Below are 20,785 nucleotides of genomic sequence, written 5' to 3'. Positions count from 1 at the left end.
CACCACTTTTTTTTCGCAACTCATCATCGCCGAACCACTCGAGCACTATGTGTGTATGTATGTGTGTGTCGATTGTTCCAAAATTGTATACAATCTCATACGACAAGAGTTTTAAAAATGGAACAACGCGGGACTGGCCTAGAGTGATCGCTCACGTCAAGGCTCGTAAAGTCAGCGGCTCCCGGATGACATTCTCCGCCCGTTTTCGAACATTGTTCCCGTTCGATCACAGAGAGACATGCAGCAAAGGGCCAAAAAGGGGGCACAAATCAACATAAATATCAAATTGGACAACAGTGGGAGGAAACAATTTGATAGCATCAAAAAGTGAAGTGTACAAGAAAAAGGGTGTGTTGAGGACGAAAAAACATAACAAGCCGATGAAGATAATATCATTCACAGAGCAATTATAATTAATTGCCGAGGAGAACAATCTTAAAGTTCCTAGACCTAGGTTCAGGTTGACCATTGAATTGTTTACTGTGCAGTTAACAAATTAGAACAAAGCATTAAGCGGTTTTTCGATTAATTTTCTCGATGGAAAAATCAAAAGTTTACCATTAAAACACAGTCAAAAGCAGTGAGAAAAGCTCCACGCTTAATTTGCTCACAATCTCAAGCGCCGTGAGATCAGCTTGCCGCACAAGAAGTCGTACAAGAGAAATGAAACGGGAAGGAAAGGAAGGCCGTAGGCTCGATAGTGCGAAGACAGTCGGCGAAATGGTGAATTTACGAGCGTGTGGAGTTTGTTTACTTCGTTTTTCTTTCTTTCGGAGGGAAGCTGTTTACTTTCCTGTTTACTACGACGAGTTCCAAGTTCGCGGCCAGCGCGCGGGGTGTTGTAAATGAAAATAAAATAACAAACCGGTCGTGACAGCCGGAGCCGCATGGTGGACGGATAAAAACACCGAAACCGGACCAACACATGCAAAACCGCAACCGGCAAGCATATGATCATGATCTCCGCGCCGGCCAGTGACAGAAATGCTTTCGATTTAAACAAACCGAAATGTTTTTTGTTTTGTTTTACGTTTATTCCTTCCTTCCCATCGGTTAAGGCGATTATAAATTTCGGTACGCTAAATCTTGTCTTTCGTGTTTCTGGGCCACGCAGTGAACGAAAGTGGAATTCGTTGCTATCGAAATCGAGAGTTTCTCGGACAAACCTGTATCGATCTCGATCGATCTCGAGTTTTTATTTTTACGAAAAATCTCACATTTCCCACATAAATTCATCCTTCATCCCAACGGAAATTTAAGGTAGGATTCGCAAGTTATTTTTGCAACCCCGGAACTGGGGCCTGTGTTTTTGGGGTTAATAGGGCTCAAAGGAATATGTGTTCTCTTTCCCATATTTAACTAGAAAAATATCCCAGCTGTTTGGGGATGAAACACGACCGAAATGATTAGCATAATCAAACCCGCTTGTTTGACCGTTGTTCACGTGCGGTGACGGCACGTTATGAATATTGATCGGTTATTAGATTAGACCCTCCGAAAACACCGTCAAACCATTGGCTTCTCGGTCCCTTTTGATTGTGACACCTGGAGTCTTGATCAGGCTGACTTCATTTTCAAACCATCAAGACACCTGACCCAGTTGACTTCTCGGGCAATCTCGTTCACAAGCCGAAGTCCCTCCCCTATATTTTTTCACTCTTCCGATTTGAATCGGATCGGAAATGTGTTATTGAGTTGTCACTGACCTCAATTGAATCGACGGAAGCTGTCGGAATGAAAATTGAATGTTTTCCAATGGGGATTTTCACGCGTTACGAGCAGTTTGGAGTCACATAAAAATTGGTTCCCTTTCAATGTAGGGATTTGTAAAACACCCCACCTGATAAAAAGAACGGGTAAGGGTTGCCGAAAGTTGAGGGATGAAAAACGAATGAATGAGGCAAAACACACATCCTAACTTAATTTTGAGGTGGTTTCTCGTCCATTTGGGCACCGACTTGCATACTTTTCTTCGACCCTGCGAGACAAATTCCCTTGAAAAGGGAGAAACCAGCCACTAATGTATGTTTGGTTTGTTTAAATGTGGGTTTACATGCTTGAGATGCTATCGTTTAGGAAAAACAAAAGTAAAACTAAGCTTCTTGTTGATCAATCCTAGTACAAACGGTGTTCTTCTTCACGTCTGCTATAATCTTAGGGCTTCCGTTGGATAACATTTCCCTTTCGGGTGTATGTTTTGGGACTGTGTTTTGCTAGGGAAAATAGATGAATGATATGTTTCAACTAGCCCCAGGCACACGGAGGACCTTATTCGGGATCCGAGCCCTTTTCCCACCGGCGATCGCCGGTCAGCGATAGGAATTTTGGGCAATCTTTATTGAAATATGGATATAAATTCTTTCCTACATTTACGAACGTGCTTCCAGCGGCAAATTGGCAAACCCGGTAGCTATTCTTCTCCATTTCGTATCCCCCAAATGCGTAACGAGATCCATCATTTCCTGTGGCTGAAATGCTTTTGTATTCCACTATGTACGAGGATGCCGGCTTTTCTTCCGAGAAGGGCACGTTACCGATTTTCATCAAACCGAACGGCGAATGAGATTGGGGAAAAGGCATAAACAGTTTGACCCCTTCATTACCGGCCGTTCTCCATCGGTGAGGTTCTGCTGAACTTGCTAATGATGAAATCGTTTGTATGTTTTCTTGATGCATCGAAGTGACTCCATATGGAATTTCGAACGATCCATCGTAAGAAAGATGAAATAAATGGTATTATTAAGCCATTGCTCCCTGGTTGCGTTTTCCTGCAAACGCCGAGAAACATTTCGTATAATGATTTCAAAGAACATTTGAGTCATTCAACTCGCATCAGGCACAAGCAAGGGTACTTATGTTTTCTTAAAAAACTGTAACTTGTAAATAATAAATAAATATTTAATGTAATAATTTTTACCAACTGTAAAGGTGCAGATAGATGACATTTACTTTCATTTATCGGAAACACATTTAATTTGTCTTCATTTAAGTTGACTAAACGTTGCTGAACTCAGCACGACTGACAACAAATTAACGCCAACTGTCAACCAACAATCATGTGTCAATTGTGCCGAAACTAAGTTAAATTATTTCATCTCTAACATTAAGAACTATATTCATTTTGCGTTGGGTATGATGCGAGTGAACTTAAATCACATAAAACGACGCCATTTATTTCGTTTAACGATCATTTTAAGGCAGTTGGGCAAGTTGCCAAACAATTTTAATTGATAAATTTCTATTCCTTGCTACGTTAAGTGAAATGTTGGTTGCACAACTCAAATTGTTTGTTCATTTTGCGTTCAATCATGCTAAGTTAGGTTTTACATTAGTCAAATGAGTGTTTGACTGTTTCTGTTAAGTAGAAGTTGTAATCATTTAAAAGTGCTTTAAAGATTCGAAGAGATTCAAGAACGCTTAAAAAATCACAACAAACACAAGAGTTGAATTATTTTTTAAGATTGAATTTTAATTTCTTAAGTGCTCTTAAGCTGGAAACCCTACTGTTCTAGTGCTCCTTGAAGGAACGACGTTGTGGAATGCGATCGATAAGCCGACCCTGTAATTATACCCTCCTTCATCGTTTAACGTTGAAAATTCCTTTCCGGCTCAAGCATTCTTCTACCACGACCCGGCCGAAGCGGTGGCAGCGAGATCCTTTTTATCCTTTTACTTTGGCCGTTTGATCGGAACCGAAATCCTATCACGAGCTCATGCGTGCCGGTGCGATGGGTTCTGTTCTGTTCCTATCCTTTCCCCCGGGTCAATCTCTGACCTTTGGGCAATTGGACAACCATCAAAATCACTTCACGACGTGTAACTCTTACGCATTTCCCATTAACCCTTCGGCAAAGGGGTTCGAGTCCTGTGCGCCCCGAAAATGTAACAAGTTAGAATTGGACGCAATTAAGATTAGGTGAAAAGGAAATATTCTCCCCTGACACGTTATCGGCGACGGTTCCGACGGCCACGGTGTGGACCGAAATTGTCCAAATATCGCGCTCCCTTGACGAAACCCCCTTCGATGGCTTCGTTAGTTCGTTTCACATGTTTCCGAGCAATAATCATAACGACCATTCGGCGTCTTCCGTGGCCCGCAGATGATCTCCGGGCGACCCGAAATTATGGTATTCGAGAGCACTTGTGACTTTCCTCACCGGTCTACGATATTTACTGACAGAGGTCCAGATCGTCCAAAATTTCATCCCCGGTGCAGCACTTTTCCATCAATCTTTCTACCGTTTCCGACCATTTTTTTTTCTTCTCCTCTCTTCTTGCGGTTCGGCCATTCGATACGGGTGTCCGACGTGGTGATGACTGTTGGCTTTAATAGAATCGAACCTTAACCGACCCGCAGGCCCGGGGTAGACCTGAAAAAAGCAACGAAAAGGAAGGATAAAACCATTGGGTGCAACCGAACGTCAAAGAAAAACCCCAACCGAGAAGCTTAGAGAAGTCATTAAGAAACCATTCTTGCTCCTGGAGCGGTCCGATTCGTTCTGATTTCGATTTGATTTATTCTTCACCACCACCACCACCGCTTGCAATGCCTTTGGTCGACGAAATAAAAACGGTCGTACCGGCAGGTAGGAACGAAACGAATCTCCTGGAAAAGGGCTCTCCGGGGACGCATTGTAAGGATGCATTAGAGGAAACGTATGAAGTTAGCGGTCAGTAGCGATCGGCTTTCCGCCTTTCTGGTTCCTCCTACGTCCAGCCTGAAGGACGGCTCATTGGGCGGAATCACGAAATGTTCCTTGCCTTTTCAATGCCCGTATGGAAGCTCAATGAGGTTGCTCTCCACGGTACATTAGCGCAAGGATTTGACCCCATCACTCCCAAAACCATACCAAATTTGATTGATCCCGGCCGCCGGACTGGTTCTTTCCATGTTGCGGCCGGGACTAGAACCATTCAATGGGTGTGAATGTGTGGTTTCTATTTTTTTGAGCTTCAGATCTTACAACACGGCTCAAGGCAACTACGGGAGGTTTCGGGACGAATCAAAACGAAAATCCAATTCCTTCGTGCGTCCTTTTCATTGAAAATATTCTTTCGTTTTGTCCCTTTCAGCAGCCGGAAACTGTTTCTTTTTGTTTTTCTGTTGACTCATCGAAAGACAACAACAAACATATTTTTTTTATATCATAATTCCGAATACCTTCCATCCATCTCAAAATCACAATTTCTTTGCCGACACCGACTTTACGTGGACGCGGGAACGGCAGGCTGTCTCTAAACCGAAAGCGAAAAGGTTCGTTGGCAAAGCTGACGAGCGCCCACGCAGATGGACATCGGCAAACGGGCGTCAAGCTTTAATTATAACTTTTAATGAGTTTCGTTTTGCGCTCGCCGCAATGTCAATGCTGTCGCACTGAGGTCCGGAATCGATTCCCGTGCGGCCGGCGAAAGTTGAAGAGACGCACGTGTTGTTAGTTTTGTTTTGTTTGCACGCGATCATAATAAATCAATGTAGGTGGTGATATTACTTTCACAAGTCGATAAACCCGTACTGTTCTGTAACACCTTCCTTATGTTTGGAAATTTAATGTAACAACTTTAATGTGAGCTTTGCGGCATAAATACCCCTTAACATCAGTGTTCGTAGTTTTCCTCATTCAATTCACTTCCACCTATTTATCTGTTGTCGACAGCGACGATCAAAACAGGGTGATTTGATAAGAAACTCCACCGTTCGTTGTACCGCGTCTGTAGTTGGAGTCCTTCCTTATGTGGTTACGGTTACACTTCTTCTCTATTTTCCGCGCATTAAACATTTAAAACGAGACACTAATCTGAAGGGTTTAGCTGCAATTGGTTGGATCTTACAGCACCTCAGATCGCCGGACAGAGAAACCTTGCAGAGGCGAGCTGCTACCAGCGTATGTGGTTTGCTGGCTCCAGGAGTATGTTTTTACCGGTCCTCATTCCCTGCATCTCGGTCGGTATTTTATTACCCACCCAATGAAGCACTGTAGGAAACGACAGTGCATTAATGAAGCTGCCTAACCACCAGATCTAGTGGCCCATGGGTCGGTATGGGATAGTAATGGATATGGCAGTGGGAAAACCTCGGGCCTACATGCCTTAGCCAGGGGAAAACGAAAAAAAAAGAAATGCCGTACACATTTTCGTTCGGTGCACTCGGTACAACATGCCGGCCAGGAAAGGAACCAAATCCTGTTTAAACACCCACAAGTGGGCACTGGAATGGCGGGGGTTTGCTCTACAACGATTAGTTTATGCTCGATTTGACACTTTTCTCTGGTGTGAAGGATGTTAATGAATCCGTTCGGATGAAATTTCCAAAGTACACTAAACAAACCGACCGTTTGGAATGTATCAATTTTTGTTACTACAAAATGCTTTTTTTTAAATTAGCCAACATGTTAAAGCCAATATGTTAACAAATTATATGTCTTTATGTATATTTAAGTATGTTGTAGGTATTATGTATGTATTGTATTTTCCTTTCAATATTTAACGACTTTGACTAAACCACATAATGGAGCTTTATTTTGCATTTTGTCCAATTTTGAACATTATTTGTTTTTTTTTAAATGATTTTTGTTTCAGCGAAGCATTTATCATAGCGAGGTCAACTTTATCATACCTTCGATAGATAAATTCATATTTTCTAAAACGCAGTAGCGTATTTTTCCGTATCTAACGACCCACCAAAAAAAAATATTCAATGTTTATGGAAAAAATTTAAAAATTTTTTTCTAATTTTCATCAGTTGTTACAATTCGAACCTATGATCGAATTCTATGATCGAATCGAAAAGTTACTACCCGTGTATAACGATTCCCTTAATCGGACTTTGATCATTTTTTAACTAAAAGGGGGTCGTTATACGCGGAAAAATACGGTAATTTTGTTATGCTGAACCATTTACAATTCCAAATAGGAGTTCTGCCACCAACAAGAGTTGTGGTTCTTTATAGACACTACGTTTTCAATTCCATTACCTCACGCATGTTTACTCATTAAACTAAATGATCTATTTCTACCGGCAAATCGCCGTACAAATGGTTGCTCCTTCTAGTGTAAAACGTATCGTAGCCGAGGGCGCATTTGCATAGGGATCATTAATGAGCCGTAGCAAGGCCGGAAAGCAGGATACAGTTGTCAGTACACGGCCCTCGAGGCTAACAAGCGCACAGCAAAAAAAGGGAAATGGGACATATTCCGGCTCGTTTGAAATCGATCGAATCGGGGCGACCAATCGACGTACCCTTTTTTCCCCGAGCAGCAGCAACTTGTTGCTTGTTGCAAACCTGTACGGATATATCGATGGAGTCATTCGGTTGCGCTGGGGGGAACGAGTTTTGGCCCACCCGTTTCGCGCGAAACGTGCCATTCGAGCGGGTGCATCGGTGGATCGGTGTGCTATCGCCCGGGATCTCGAATTCGTAGCATAATCAACTCCTTCTGGCAACGATCCAACGATGCAGCCGTTGTAGATATGCAGTTCGTTGACTGTTGTTGGGTCGTTTGAATAAAAATAATATAGTGCACCGTGATGGCGAAAATGAAAGAGAAACACTTACGCCCGTGATGGCATTATCCGGTGTTATATGTGAGCTCTTCGATAATATTTGCTCCCGTAGTTTGCTTTCATTTTAACCCAACGGTTCGGTCGGGCATTCTGTGGCTTTTCACTTTGGTGGAGGGATGAGAAATCCCGGCTTGGCAGTTATGCTGTCTTCCCTGAGCGATGCTCGTTGATTATGCTCCATAGGGTGGAAGGAATGGCATGGAAGGTGAAAAGGCGGTGCGAGTGATATCATCCAATCGACCCCTCGGTACAACTCTTCACTTCACTTTCAACCGTTCACCACCGCGTTATGATTTAGGTGTGAGAATTTTCTAACGATCCGCACACAATTTTCCCGACAATTCAATAGGCGATAGTTTCGTTTGTCCGCCCCCCAGCTCGAGAGCTCCCACACCGCCCTCCGCTTGGGGGAAACCCGCCTCTCTTCCCCTCGGTTATGTGAGACATCTTCTTTTCCCTCCACGAACGCTCCTTCCTTTCTCGGTGATCTCTCCCAACGCCCCACGAGCCGTTCGTTTATATGGGGTGTGTGTTTTCCGTTATTACTTTTGCGATATTGTTGCATTCACCTACACCTCATACGGCGGGGGTTTTGTTTCACACGCGTGACGTGAACCCTCGATAATCATAACCCACGAACAATTTCCACTTGCGACGATTCGCCAGGTTTCACTTAGACCATTTTTCATGCCAATTATTTATTTGCTTCTCTGTGCGTGCGTTTGTCTGATTATTTTATTTGTGTTTTGTTTTTGTGCTGCAATACTTTCATTTCACTGCGCCATATTGAAAGTACACTTGTGTGCCGTCAGTATTTGCTCTTCCGCTCGCAGAGAACGAAAGAGGTCTCCCGGGGCTTTAGCTGGCTTGCCCAATAAATAAGCCAAATCCACAGATTTATCTGCACGACGCCATTGAACTCTCGAACTCGCGCAACGAGGCAGAATTTTTAATCTCCAAATTGATTGAGAAAATAAAAACTTATCGTCAAATTTTACAACTCATTAGATGTGGCAATAAAATTTGATTTCATTTCCCATCTCCCGCCCCATGCACAACGGTTCTGTAGTGGCTCGAACCGTTCCGTTCCGAAGAATTTACGATGGAAATGCAAACTCTCATTCAATTCGTTCTCAGAGGTCAACAGGCAATGGATGTAATCTCTTTCCTCCCGTCGATCGAACCGAACGAGAACGATTCTGATGTCACAATTCCGATAGCGCGATTCCCTTCTTCGGCGATGCAGCAGGGGGAAAAAGGATGCCTCATTTCCATCGTCCGCTCCCGGGGGCCAGTATTGATGTCGAGATATGGGATCGAATCTTTCCACGCGGACACGGGCACACAGAAAAGCAGCTTAATTCACATAAGTCATAAAAATGTGGGGCAGCAGAGTTTCATCGGGTTCTTGGTTTCCAGCCCGTCGATGGCGAAGAATTAAGATAGCGATGGAACAAGGTTTACGATTTACCCCCAAACCCCCCGGCCGATGGCGTGCTTTCCAGAAGCTTTCGATGGAGTTAATCCGTCCACTAAGCAGCGAGCGACATGGGCCAATAAACGGTCCGGATTGGAATGTTTCGATCAATTCCGGATTCCTGTCGACTGGTGAGGAGATCGCTGTCGAGTGGCGGCTGGCTCGTCTTCTGGTGCAAGTTTTCCATGTTTTGGGTTTTTTCAACACCACTTGGTTTGATGTTTCTCTCTCTTTCTTCAATCTTGTACCGATTGGACGGATGCATCTACCATTTGCGCTTTCTTTTCAACGCCCAGCATGGCCACTTTTCCTTTTATTATCGCCAACAAATGCAGCACAACCGATTTTCGGTCATTCGACTCATTTTTTAGTTCTTTGTCTAAATTATATCATATGGAAGATAGATTCTGGTTATCTGCTCTATTTATTTCATGGTTAAAATTTCATCAGATTGATTACCCATTTCTTACTTATCTTAGCCATTTAATTAATTTTTAATTGGCAACCGTTTATAAGCTTTCTTTGTGTGTCAGAGCCATTAATTTATTTATATTGTGACAGTTTAAGATTTAAAATAAAGGCAAGTTTTAGATGGCCCGCCCATTTAATATATCCATTTAATTCATTTTTGATGGTCTATTATTTATAAGCTTTCCTTTTTTGTTAGAAGATTGAATTTATTTATTTTGTGACACTTTCAAATTTAAAGTAGAGACTAGTTTTAGATGGCGCTATACTCTTACCGCATGTTTATAGTAACCTTTAAGAAGCTACACAACAGTCAGCTCGTTTCGTATCCATCGAGTCACAGTTTTGTTCGCCAAAAATGTGCTGCTTTGTTCCGGCGTCCGTTGTCGCATGGCCACCGTGAGCAAATGGACCATTTACGCCATGACTTATGACTACCATCTCCGGCTGTGGCTCCTAACATTTAGACTTTCGATTCTACTCACAGTCCCCGCTCCTGCCGGGTTGCTTTCGCTGTCGCATTTGTCTCCGCGTGAATGGCCCTTGACTTCCGTGACGCACCCGGCACCCGGGTGCACTTACGGCACCGGGAACGTAAATCCGGCGGTTAGGAGGATTAAAGTGAAAGAAATGATCAACCTCGCCGTCGTCATCGTGCGTACGGCGATGGGAAAAAAACTGTGCACTAAGTAGTAATGGAGATAAATATTTTCGGTACGGGCAATAACTCTATTACTCAAACGGGGCAGTCACGAACGTTGAACGATTTTTCTCAGTTGAATTTTTAGCTTTTTATTGTGTACCATTGCGCGGCCAATTATGGGGAACCTTTGTTCTGCTCTTTCCGAATGCCGCGCACAAGTTCAATGCCGCCTTCTAATGTGCGAGTTTGCTGTTTTCTTTCACAGCACAAACATCTAAATAAGCGAGAGGTTAAATTTTTGTCAAAAGGAAAAAGTTATGCTTATGCAAAGGAAAAGCTCTAGCAAAATTTAACTGCATACCCACAATGTGCGCAATTGCGTCCAAAACAGACCTTTGAGTTGATGCGAACAAACTGATTACTTTTTTTTTCGAAATTCAAATCACAAACATCATCGCCGCTCTAATCATAATTGCTTGCGTGTTTATCTTATGAAAGTCTTTTCTTCAAACCTCGCGGGAATGCAAACAATATCCTACCGTTGTCGCACGTGCATGAAGAAAGAAAGTGCGAAGTTTAGAGCATCGGCTCCTCTGCGCTATCGATGGGCTGGCCATAAAGTTATCTCGTCTTTCCCCCATGAAATCTCACACATTTAGCCGTCATCTGAAGAAGTGTGCCCGTCAGGGAACGTTTGTCCAGTCCGTTGTATGACTCATGATGTCCGGTTGCCGACAAACCACAGCGGCCCGTCTCCAAAAGACAGGTTAAACAAATTTCGTCCCCCAAACTGACCGCTCGCAAGCATACTTGAAGAAGCTCGACGAGTGTGTGTTTTTTTTTTTACTTCTATGAACCACTTTACTGTTTACAATAACCTGTTCGCTCGTCGCGAAGGTGACAAATTTTCTTAAATGTTCACAATTTTTTCACAATTTCGCTAAATATGCAAACTTTCTCCAAACTCACCGGTTTGGGGGCATTTTTACTTTTGTCTGTGTCCTTCCGGCTGAAATCATTTCTGTGTCTTAAAAAAACTATCAATAATTGAAAGAAGGATCTTAATTTATGATGATGAAGCGAAATTTTTACATCCAATATTGCGAGCGTCACATTTACGAAAAACAAGCGACTTTTTTCGTTTGAAAATATTTCTCAAGTTCAATATGAAAGTGAATTTGCAAATCTAATTTGCAAACGCCCTATTGTGTCGCCCCGCGGGGAACGATGTGGGACGTATGCTAATGTAAACGATGCCGACCGATAAACATTCACTCTCGCACTGCGAGCGCTGTGCAAGGTGTTCGGCGATTTGACCCACTTATCGGCGTTTCTTGGTGGGCTGACAGATTTTTGCTTGGATTTTCGACCAGGACTATGAATTCAAAGGAAATTCCTCCATTGGTAAACAGATTCAAAAATGTTATTTTCAACTGAAAAGTATCTTACTCTTAGATGTTTGTATTAGTTACATTAAAAGTTAGATTTTTAACAACCATAAATTGGTAATAACATGTAGAAAAGGAATCATTTCAACTCGTTTCTTTTGAAAACATATTTGATAGATGCTACAGTCAAAATATTACGTACGTAAACATTTTCTGATTAATCTTTCTGGGCAATATGCTACGATTGAAAACGCGCCGATAAAAGAGTACGGTCGTAGCACTGGGAAAACTTTTCTACAATATTTTCCCCTCAAGATGGGCACCGACGTACATTTCTGCTACCTTTTAGCTCAACAATTGCAAACACGTGCAAAAAAGAATCCTCGCGCGTTCGCCGACTGGACTGGCCTCGAGGGAGAAAAGCACTGGAAAAGCGAACCCCACCCGACGTGCGCAAAGCCAACCTCCAACCTTCGGAACCTTGTGCCGGGTCTCCCGCGCACCAGCTCTTGTGATTTATCTTAATGATAAATGATTGATTTTGCCCAACAGCAAAGCACGTACCCCGAGTGTCCGGGCCACATGCTGGGAAAATGATCGCCCGTCTTGCTGTGAAAATGGCAACGAATGGTGCAGCGAATTTCCACCGTTCCACCGCACCGTTGTTCAATTAAAGGTTCCGCACTGGAGAGGACCGTTCGAGTTGTGATTTGTTTAGTTTTTTTTTCGCTATGTACATTGGCTTTCCTTCGGTAGCAAATGTGGTCCGACTTCGAATTGAATGATGTTTTTTGTTTACTTGTTTGGGTTTGCTTTTTTCAACCGTAATTATTTCATTTTCATCCATTCCGGACATTTGCGGAACCCTTTGGAGTGTGATAGGTTTTCGCATGAAAAACACGGGACGGGTTTCTTTTGCCACCCGCCTATGCAGAAGGAAAGTTTCATTACCAGGGTCATATTGCATGGTGGCTTCGGTTGTGATGGAAAGTCTATTTCCCATTTAAATGGCCGTTATGGTCGAAGCAATTGTCTCGGTAATGTGTTTGTGCAGCAGGTGAATCACAAAATTCATGTAATTGTTTCAATAATGTTTGTGTATGAAACATAAGTAAAACTATCTCTCATTAAAATGCATACCTTTTATTTTTTATCATCAAATAATTTGTTTTGTTGTGATAAATTATTTCAAGGAAAAAGTTAAACATGTTTAAAATAAATCGAAAACATCCCAAGGCCATGCGTGTCATAGTGGTATATGGTAACTTTGGAATTTTACATTCTCTATTTATGCAAAGATAGAGTAAAATGAGAAACTATGCTTCCACAAGTCATATTCTCTAATACCAACGGCTTAGACTTCCCAGCGAGAAGGAAGCCATCGAAAGCAGCATCATCCAATTGAAAAAAATATCTAAACATCTCGTTGATCGATTTGCATTACCCGCATTGATGGGTCGTTTCCGGCTGGAAGGAAAAAAAAACTCCAAACTTCGCCGAAAACCGATTTGATAATCTTTTCCAGCGGGTCCATCTTTTCCCGCTTCGCGCGCTTCATCGTAGTCTCTCTCCTCGCACACTGTTTTTTTTGAGTGTTAATTTTGCCTTCTCTTTTATCCATCTTCTTGTCTCCCGCCTTTCTTGACGGTGCCTTTGTCTAGTCGTCCACCATTCATCGCGATTTCGCGGTTCTCATCCGGCTCATTAATTGCGCCTATCGAAAGCGAAAGTATGCGTCAAGCCGAACTCCACCTCCTCCCCCCCACTCCGAACCCGTCAAAATGTGGCAAAAAACCGTTTCGGAAGCAACGGGCTTCCCCCCCCCCCTCCCCACCCTCCTTCTCCACCTGCCTTTTTCTGCTTTGGCTCGTTGTTTCGATGTCGGAAAGCCAATTATCGAGCGCAGAAGAAAGGTGAGGAAAAATCCCCACGATCGCCCGATCATCCCCATCTTCCTCCGTTCGTTTTTATGTGTGTGTACCGCCAAGATTGATCTACAACGACACGGCAGCTTTGCATCCCGCGGTGATGGATCCCCGATCTGATCAGCCATCTCTAAGCGGATTGCGTGATGACGGTTGTGGTGCGGGGTTGGCGGTAGCCACTGATTTTCCGCCCGATTCCCAAACCCACCCGATAAGGGGTGCTTGAACTTGGGGTGAACTTCACGCGCTACCCCCTCCCCCCCATTCCGACGCACCGAAAGGAAAGACGAAAGTGAAAGACAACAACGATGCACTTCCGTTACGACATCGGCTAATTTCAATGCTCTTAAAGATGCTCTCAGCGATCGGCCATGAATTTGGCAATGTTCACCGGCGTTCACCGACGCATTCGCGAGAGATCACTTACCCTCCCGTTTACGATTTTGGTAGCCTATCATCGTTCGCTTGTTGCCTCACTCGTTTCCCGTTCCCAAAACCCCACCCACTGTTTGTAGTTTTGAATTATGAGAAATGTTTATAAGCTTTTCTAACTCACCTTTTTCTCACTTTCCCATCGGTACAGGTGGCACTTCGAGCAGCTCGGGTCGCTACGGTCATCGGAAATCGTCGCTAGCGCTAACACCGGAGGAGGAACCCTTGGACTCGTGTCCGGTAAGTGATAGTAAATGTTACAAAATGAAATAGTATAAGTAATGGATTAAAACTCCGAGCAAAGTTGATATGACGATCGTCAGGTATTGTTGGCCATGAACGTTTTGTATAAAATAACAAGAAATTTGTTCTAAACTGTGATGTTTTCTTAATGTTATCAAGCACAATAATTCGGTACACTTCATTCTGTCTGAGTGCAAAATCATGCCATTAATCAACTATCTCACTGCTAAATCAAAATCTGGGTTATCGTTACGGTGGGAAAATTCTTTCGAAAACGCCTCATTTTACTCCTTATTCAGAGGGGAGGGCAGCAATTATCGCACTGTAAACAAAACGTCACGACCAGCACCTTCGTCCATGACCATTATTATTAGTTCCGAGCTCGAGTTTGAACGAGGGTGAATTTGTACTGGCTCGTGTCGGAAAAATCGTTATCACGTTTCGTACTCGAACGATGTTCTCCGTGTGCGGAAAACTAATCTAGCTCGCGGCAGCGAGGGGATTCTTCTACCGTCGCCCCAAAACACATATCGATGTGCGTAGATTACATCCCAACGAGAACAATTTTCCCGCGAACCGATGATAGCGATCGTGTTTCATCGCACGGGATGGGATTGAAATTGGCGCACGCTCGCTAATGAAGTCCAAGCCGATGCATCGCGGGCAATTAGTCGGGAAAAGTTCCCGCCCCATGCTGTGAGACGAGCGAGCGGACGGAAAAGTGGACCATTTTGGATCGTGTTCGGGCTTTGCCCGATTAGAGTTGAAGCCCTTTTTTGCGCCACCAAATCAAACACTATCGATGATGGATTGTTTTTCTGGCTATTTAATATCGCCCCAACAATCGCCCCAAAAAGGGCTAGCTATAATAAATTATTATCACACGGGGACGTGGTGAATACCGTTTTCCGCTTCTAGCTGGATCGCGGTTCCAATCGGCTTTAGGGTCCCGGGTCATCAAGGGTTTTCGCCGATGTCTAGTGCGTTCTCGCATCCAACCGATGGAAATCAATATCGAGACTTGCGACGGTGGCTTAGCCTGTAGTGCCTTATCGAAAGGGTGTTGCTATCTGATAGTGGCAACAAACAAATCTCCAACCCACGGAAAACCCTTTCGCCCGAACGCACTCATCTTCCCACGAGGCGACACCTCTTTTATCGTTATTATTGTTGTGGCTATAAACGCCAAGAGCACAATCTAAACCCGTGAGTCAAGGGATGATGATACGAAGCAATAAATAAGGCGTCCTTTAGCAAAGAGAGGCCATTAGCTGACGTATTGGTAGGCGAAGAATAGTGAAATCTATATATGCATATACAATTCTTGTATCACGATATTAGTGTTTTAATTCCTCCTAAACGGGAGAACCATTTTTAATCAAACTTTGCTCCTTAGGTATGAGAATAGGTGTTTAACTATATCTCACGGTGGGAAACTGCAAACTTTTTTAATTAGTTACGATTTTCTATCGTCATATATTGGTTTGTTTGTTTACATTCAGCAGTGACATGTAAAAAGTAACCTTAACGCGCAAGTATAAACGGTTACAGCAGCATGCCTTTTCACAGAGCGTGGTAGTAGTAAAGCCTGTCTCATAGTAAATTGAGCCAAAGAAAGCGCGCTACTGTGGCGCCTCTAGTGGCGCCAGCGAAAAATTAAAATTTTTAGTAGTATAAGTAAATAGTAACAATCAAATTGTGAAAGTTTCAGACCTGGAATATTGTTTTTCGCTAAATGCCGTACAATGGAAATTGAACAGTCAGAACTGATCCCGCACAAAACACTGGAGTACCAAGGCAATTGAGTAAAATGGCCGAGAACCCATTAAAAAAAAAGGACCAGTATTTTTCTTTCGTACAATTATGCATTACGATTGTTATAAAAATAGGTTTTAAGTATTCTTGTGTTCTTATAAATTCACGTATTTTGTGTTTTGGTTCATATTAGCGCCTCGTATCGTGCAAAGAGACACCGTTTTCGCAACGTCCATTCTTCTTGCCACTAGAGGAAATATTGAAAGGTTTCGCCGAGCCAGCCAGTATTCTAATATATTTTAAGTACAACGTATTTGTTGTATTGATTTATGCTCTTTTTAGCTTTAAAGCGCACTTTGAAAACATTCTTATTTAGATTAATAAAATTCTACAATTTCAATTTCAATTTCAATTAACCTAAAACCAATCGGTTAAAGGCTACAACTGAGCTTCAACAACTGTTTATCTCATGCACTATGTTTCTTTCTCTACAACAAGTCTCTAAAACGTCATCAACCGGGTACTGAACGTCACAGGTTTTAAATTAAACTAACCTTGAAAACAAAACCAAACGGTGATCCAAGGGAAACATGGATGAATCCCCGGCGCCCTCACGCGTGATATCTTATCATTGCGAAGGATGGCCGCCCCCTGTTTTACCCAACAATCGTACTTCACGGGCGTACAATCGTGGACCAGTGCGCCACTCTGATAACGGCCCACGATGGCCCTTTTCGGTGTCGTCCGTGTGCTGCCTACACATCATATCTTGTGCAGAAGCCGTGGCGAAGGCGATTGACAACTTTGCCTCGCCATGGTGCGCTTTAGAGCCGCTCGTCCGAGCAAGAAGCGGAATGAAAAGTAGTAAAAGAAAAAACAAGATCCACACTTACCCTCTCCTGGCTGATAAAACGCAACCACCATCGAGTGGAATCAAGAGCGTGGCAATTAGACCGACGGCTTTGGTCACCGGGAGCCTTTCCGTACTGTAGCCCGATGGTCGGTTGACCAGTTCATCGTTAGGTGGAGCCTCGGCAAGAGTACCCCGACCTAGAGCCTAGTTTTGGTGTGCACAAATCTTGACCATCGTATCCGTCGGGTTCTGGTGTGCGCGCCCCAAAATCCCCGGAAAACACTGACGTCATCAGATGATGTCATGAACCATCCCGGGAGCCTTGTGACGTGCCGGCTAGTGTCGTGTTTACGAGAAAATCTAAATGAAAAGCGTCTAGTGCGGGCGATCTAAAGCCTGTCTCATAGTAAATTGAGCCAAAGAAAGCGCGCTACTGTAGCGCCTCTAGTAGCGTCAGCCAAAAACTAATATTTTTAGTAGTATAAGTGAATAGTAACAATGAAGTTGTGAAAGTTTCAGACCTGTACTATTGTTTTTCGCTAAATGCCGTATAATGGAAATTGAACGACCTAAAATAAATCCGCACAAAATACTATAGCACCAAGGCAACTGAGCAAATTGAATATACCGGGAACCCATTGAAATAACAAACAAAAAAATGACAAGTATTTTTCTTTTGTACAGTTTTACATAAGGTTTGTTATAAAAATATGTTTTTACTATTTACGTGTTCCCTGTTCTTTTAAATTCACGTATTTTGTTTTTGTTTCCTGCATTAACGCCCATGTCGTGGAATGGGACACCGTTTTCGCAACCTCCGTAAACTTCCTCTTCCCAAGAACATCTGTAACTGTTTCACCACTTTGTCTAAGACGAAGTTTTGTGATTGCACAGATTTTTTCGATGGGTTGAAACGCTGGGAAATTTGGTTTTGGTACCAAGTGATCTTATTGGCCCAGTACCACTCCGAGACAACCTTGGTATAATGGCAGGTCGAAAAATCGGCCAAAAAAAGTACGGTAATTTATAAGAACAGGGAACACGCAAAAGGTAAAAACCTATTTTAATAACAAACCTTATGTATAACTGTATAAATGAAAAATACTTTTAATTTTTCTTTGCTTTTATTATGGATTCCAGACCTTGTCAATCTGTCCACCGGCGCTCCAGTTATTTGTGCGGATTTATTTTGGGTCGTTCAATTTCCATTATACGGCATTTAGCGAAAAACAATAGTACAGGTCTGAAACTTTCACAACTTCATTGTTACTATTCACTTATACTACTAAAAATATTAGTTTCCGGCTGACGCTACTAGAGGCGCCACAGTAGCGCGCTTTCTTTGGCTCAATTTACTATGAGACAGGCTTTAGTGACGGATAAATTCCTGGAAACCCTTCCCGGAATGAAATACATCCAACCGAGTTTGACACCGACTGTTGGTAATATTACCTGTCCATCAAATGTTGCGGACTACGCCACACCACCGTAAAAAGCCAACACGACGTTGTCTGTTGCGAAACGGGCATCCTTTTTCGAGACGGAGGTTCTTACTCCCTTAGCAGTCGGCAGTCCTTCAATTTCAACGTCAACGAGTGTGTAATTTACTACCAGATCGTTCCTCATCCACCCGGGTTTAACTGATTCGGCCCACCTCAGGGACATGGGCCGCTGTTGGGCGAGCACATAACACATAAATCAATCCAACCAGCACGCACTGTTGGAGGCGGTTTCAGTCTTAAATTAGATCAGCTTGAGTGTAATTAAACCTGGATCGGTGCTGCAGTGCCATCAATTTAAGAATTAATTTTCCCGCAAACCGTTAAAAATACGGCCAGTGACTAACAACAACGCCCAACTGGAGGTCCTCATTGCCTTACACGAAGAGAAAATGATAGGAGAAACCATTTATTTAACTGGCGATTTTCCTAGACTCGCCGCGAAAAGCCGCTGTGCAGTAATTGTAAATGAGAATTAATTTAAACAAAGAAACAGGTATGCTAATCATGGAAAACGGAAGCGAAGCGTAGATCGCACTCGTTCGTTCCGGTGTGCAACGCTTTTTCATTACATTCAGCGTTCTACAAATTGCTGCACGTAGCGAAGAAAGTTCTACGCGTCCCATGGTTTCCCACTAGGGAATTGTTGCAGGTGCGCATTTTTCATACACAGAAACCCTCCGCCCAGGGTGAATTGGAGGAACGGATTCAATCTACGGCAAATAGACGGAACTCGGAAAGGATCGCATCTTTTTCCCCGGCCCATTTTCATTAGGGGTAACCGGAATACAACAAAACAACTTCTTCCGCTGTACAATTCCTTCCACCCCGTTGCGAAATGGCGAAGAAAGGATGACCGGTTCCCTCGGTGGGTTGGAAGGATACTTACAAGAATTACAAACTCCCAGTCCCCGGCCACCAGCTCGAGGCTAGCGAATCGCGTGGGATTGCAAATGGAAGAAATCCTTCCTGTATTGTTGACGGCTGCCGCTATTAAGCTCTTCTGTCCCACGTGGTGCAGTTTTATTGCAACCGCAGTGCCGCGTGTCGCGCGCTGATTGATCTCGGTCGCAAGTGGGACCAATATCAATTGTGGCCGCTAATGCCCACGCGGAAGGGCGGGGAAAATGTGATTCATTGAGCTTATTTTTCTAATGGTTCGCTGTCAGGCAAACGATAGCAGCCATTAATAAACGAGTTAGCAGCCACTTGCGGCGCAGTTTACCAAACAACCTGCGGTGGGAAGTGCGCATAAGAAGATAGTCCGGAAATGATAGTTTTTAATGCTTACTACAACTGTTCGATTATCCCATACAGCTTGGTTTTATGTTTGTTCTCTTCACTCAAGTTTGCGTTGTACTAAACTGTGTGTTTTTTGTTATTGCACACTCACTTGAATTGGAATGGTTTAGTTTTTACTACAATGTTTTGAATTTTACAATTCCCGTCTTTAGTTTCAAGATTTGTAACAAATCGTTATCATTCGAGTGGTAAATCCAACGTCACATCGGTAGCAACTGACGTTTCGGTTTGTGCGAGATTGAAGTATACGCAGTCCATATTTTGTAATCCCACTTTGCTTTTGCCTTAATGCTAGAGCACTACCCAGAGTCAGTATTTGCGTCCTTGTGCAATGTCCCAATGTGATCTACTCATCAGTTGGCTGTGAAGTGTTCGACGGTAAAATCTAAAAATAGGAAAAACGAAGTAATTACCGAAGTAAGGAATACGCATCAGGGATAGGCCATCTTTTGCCGGAGTTCACTCGTGGTTTTTCGAACACGAGTTTCATAAGAACCCACCCACATTGAATCTGGGGAGCGGTTTTTTTCTAGCCTTAAGGTCTACTCTTCCAGAGGTAAAGTCAAGTGCTGTAAAACGACTGCAAATTTGGTCCAATTACAGCCAATGATTAAAGGCAATCCATCAATTTCAATGCAGGGCACGAGCATACTGGAGAAGAAACCGCTCCATTGTTCGCGGATGAATTTGCATTCTAGACTGGCGAGGCGCGATAACAAATAATGGTTTAGGTAGTTGTGGCTGTTTAAGAAGGGTTTGGTGGTGGTTGTTGGTCCCACAAGCTCGGACCGTTTCGTCATCGCGAGAGATATGTAACGAGACGAAGCTTTTATGCTACCCACTTTCGGGTTGCTTCCACCGCGAAGACCAACTATCCATTAATGAGAGCATACTGCTGGGAATGGGAAGCGGTAGCACTGGTTAACGAGACTTTAGGACACTGCAGATGCATAAATCAATGGGAGCAACATAACGATGGTAGAGTTTCTGAACCAATCTCCGTTTACAGTCAGTACAGGAAGAGATCTCAACGATTGAAATGCACCGATAACGTCGAAAGATACCACGTTGGTATCGGAAACAGAATCAACTGAGTTCGGGAAGAAAATGTGAGATAGGATTTTTATTTTCCCAATTAATTTTGCGGGTTCAGTGGAATAGCAATACAATGTGGGTTCAAATCGACAATTCCAAAAATGTCCTAATATTTATTACAACTGGTAAAAGAGTTGAAAGTGT

The 20,785-nt window shown here is 43.2% G+C and overlaps 1 protein-coding gene across 1 annotated transcript in view; it reads left to right on the top strand.

Annotated features, from left to right (window-relative positions):
- The window catches only part of LOC131283085 (high affinity cAMP-specific and IBMX-insensitive 3',5'-cyclic phosphodiesterase 8), a 99,838-nt gene that overhangs the window by 69,173 nt on the left and 9,880 nt on the right, over positions 1-20,785 (top strand). Inside the window, exon 5 of the mRNA XM_058312649.1 lies at positions 14,046-14,134. Within this exon, the coding sequence (XP_058168632.1) occupies positions 14,046-14,134 (89 nt within the window). The remainder of the gene's footprint in view (positions 1-14,045; positions 14,135-20,785) is intronic.

The sequence above is a fragment of the Anopheles ziemanni genome, chromosome 2 (genome assembly GCF_943734765.1).
Source record: "Anopheles ziemanni chromosome 2, idAnoZiCoDA_A2_x.2, whole genome shotgun sequence".
NCBI lineage: Eukaryota > Metazoa > Arthropoda > Insecta > Diptera > Culicidae > Anopheles > Anopheles ziemanni.
This window is presented reverse-complemented; position numbering and strand designations above follow the sequence as displayed.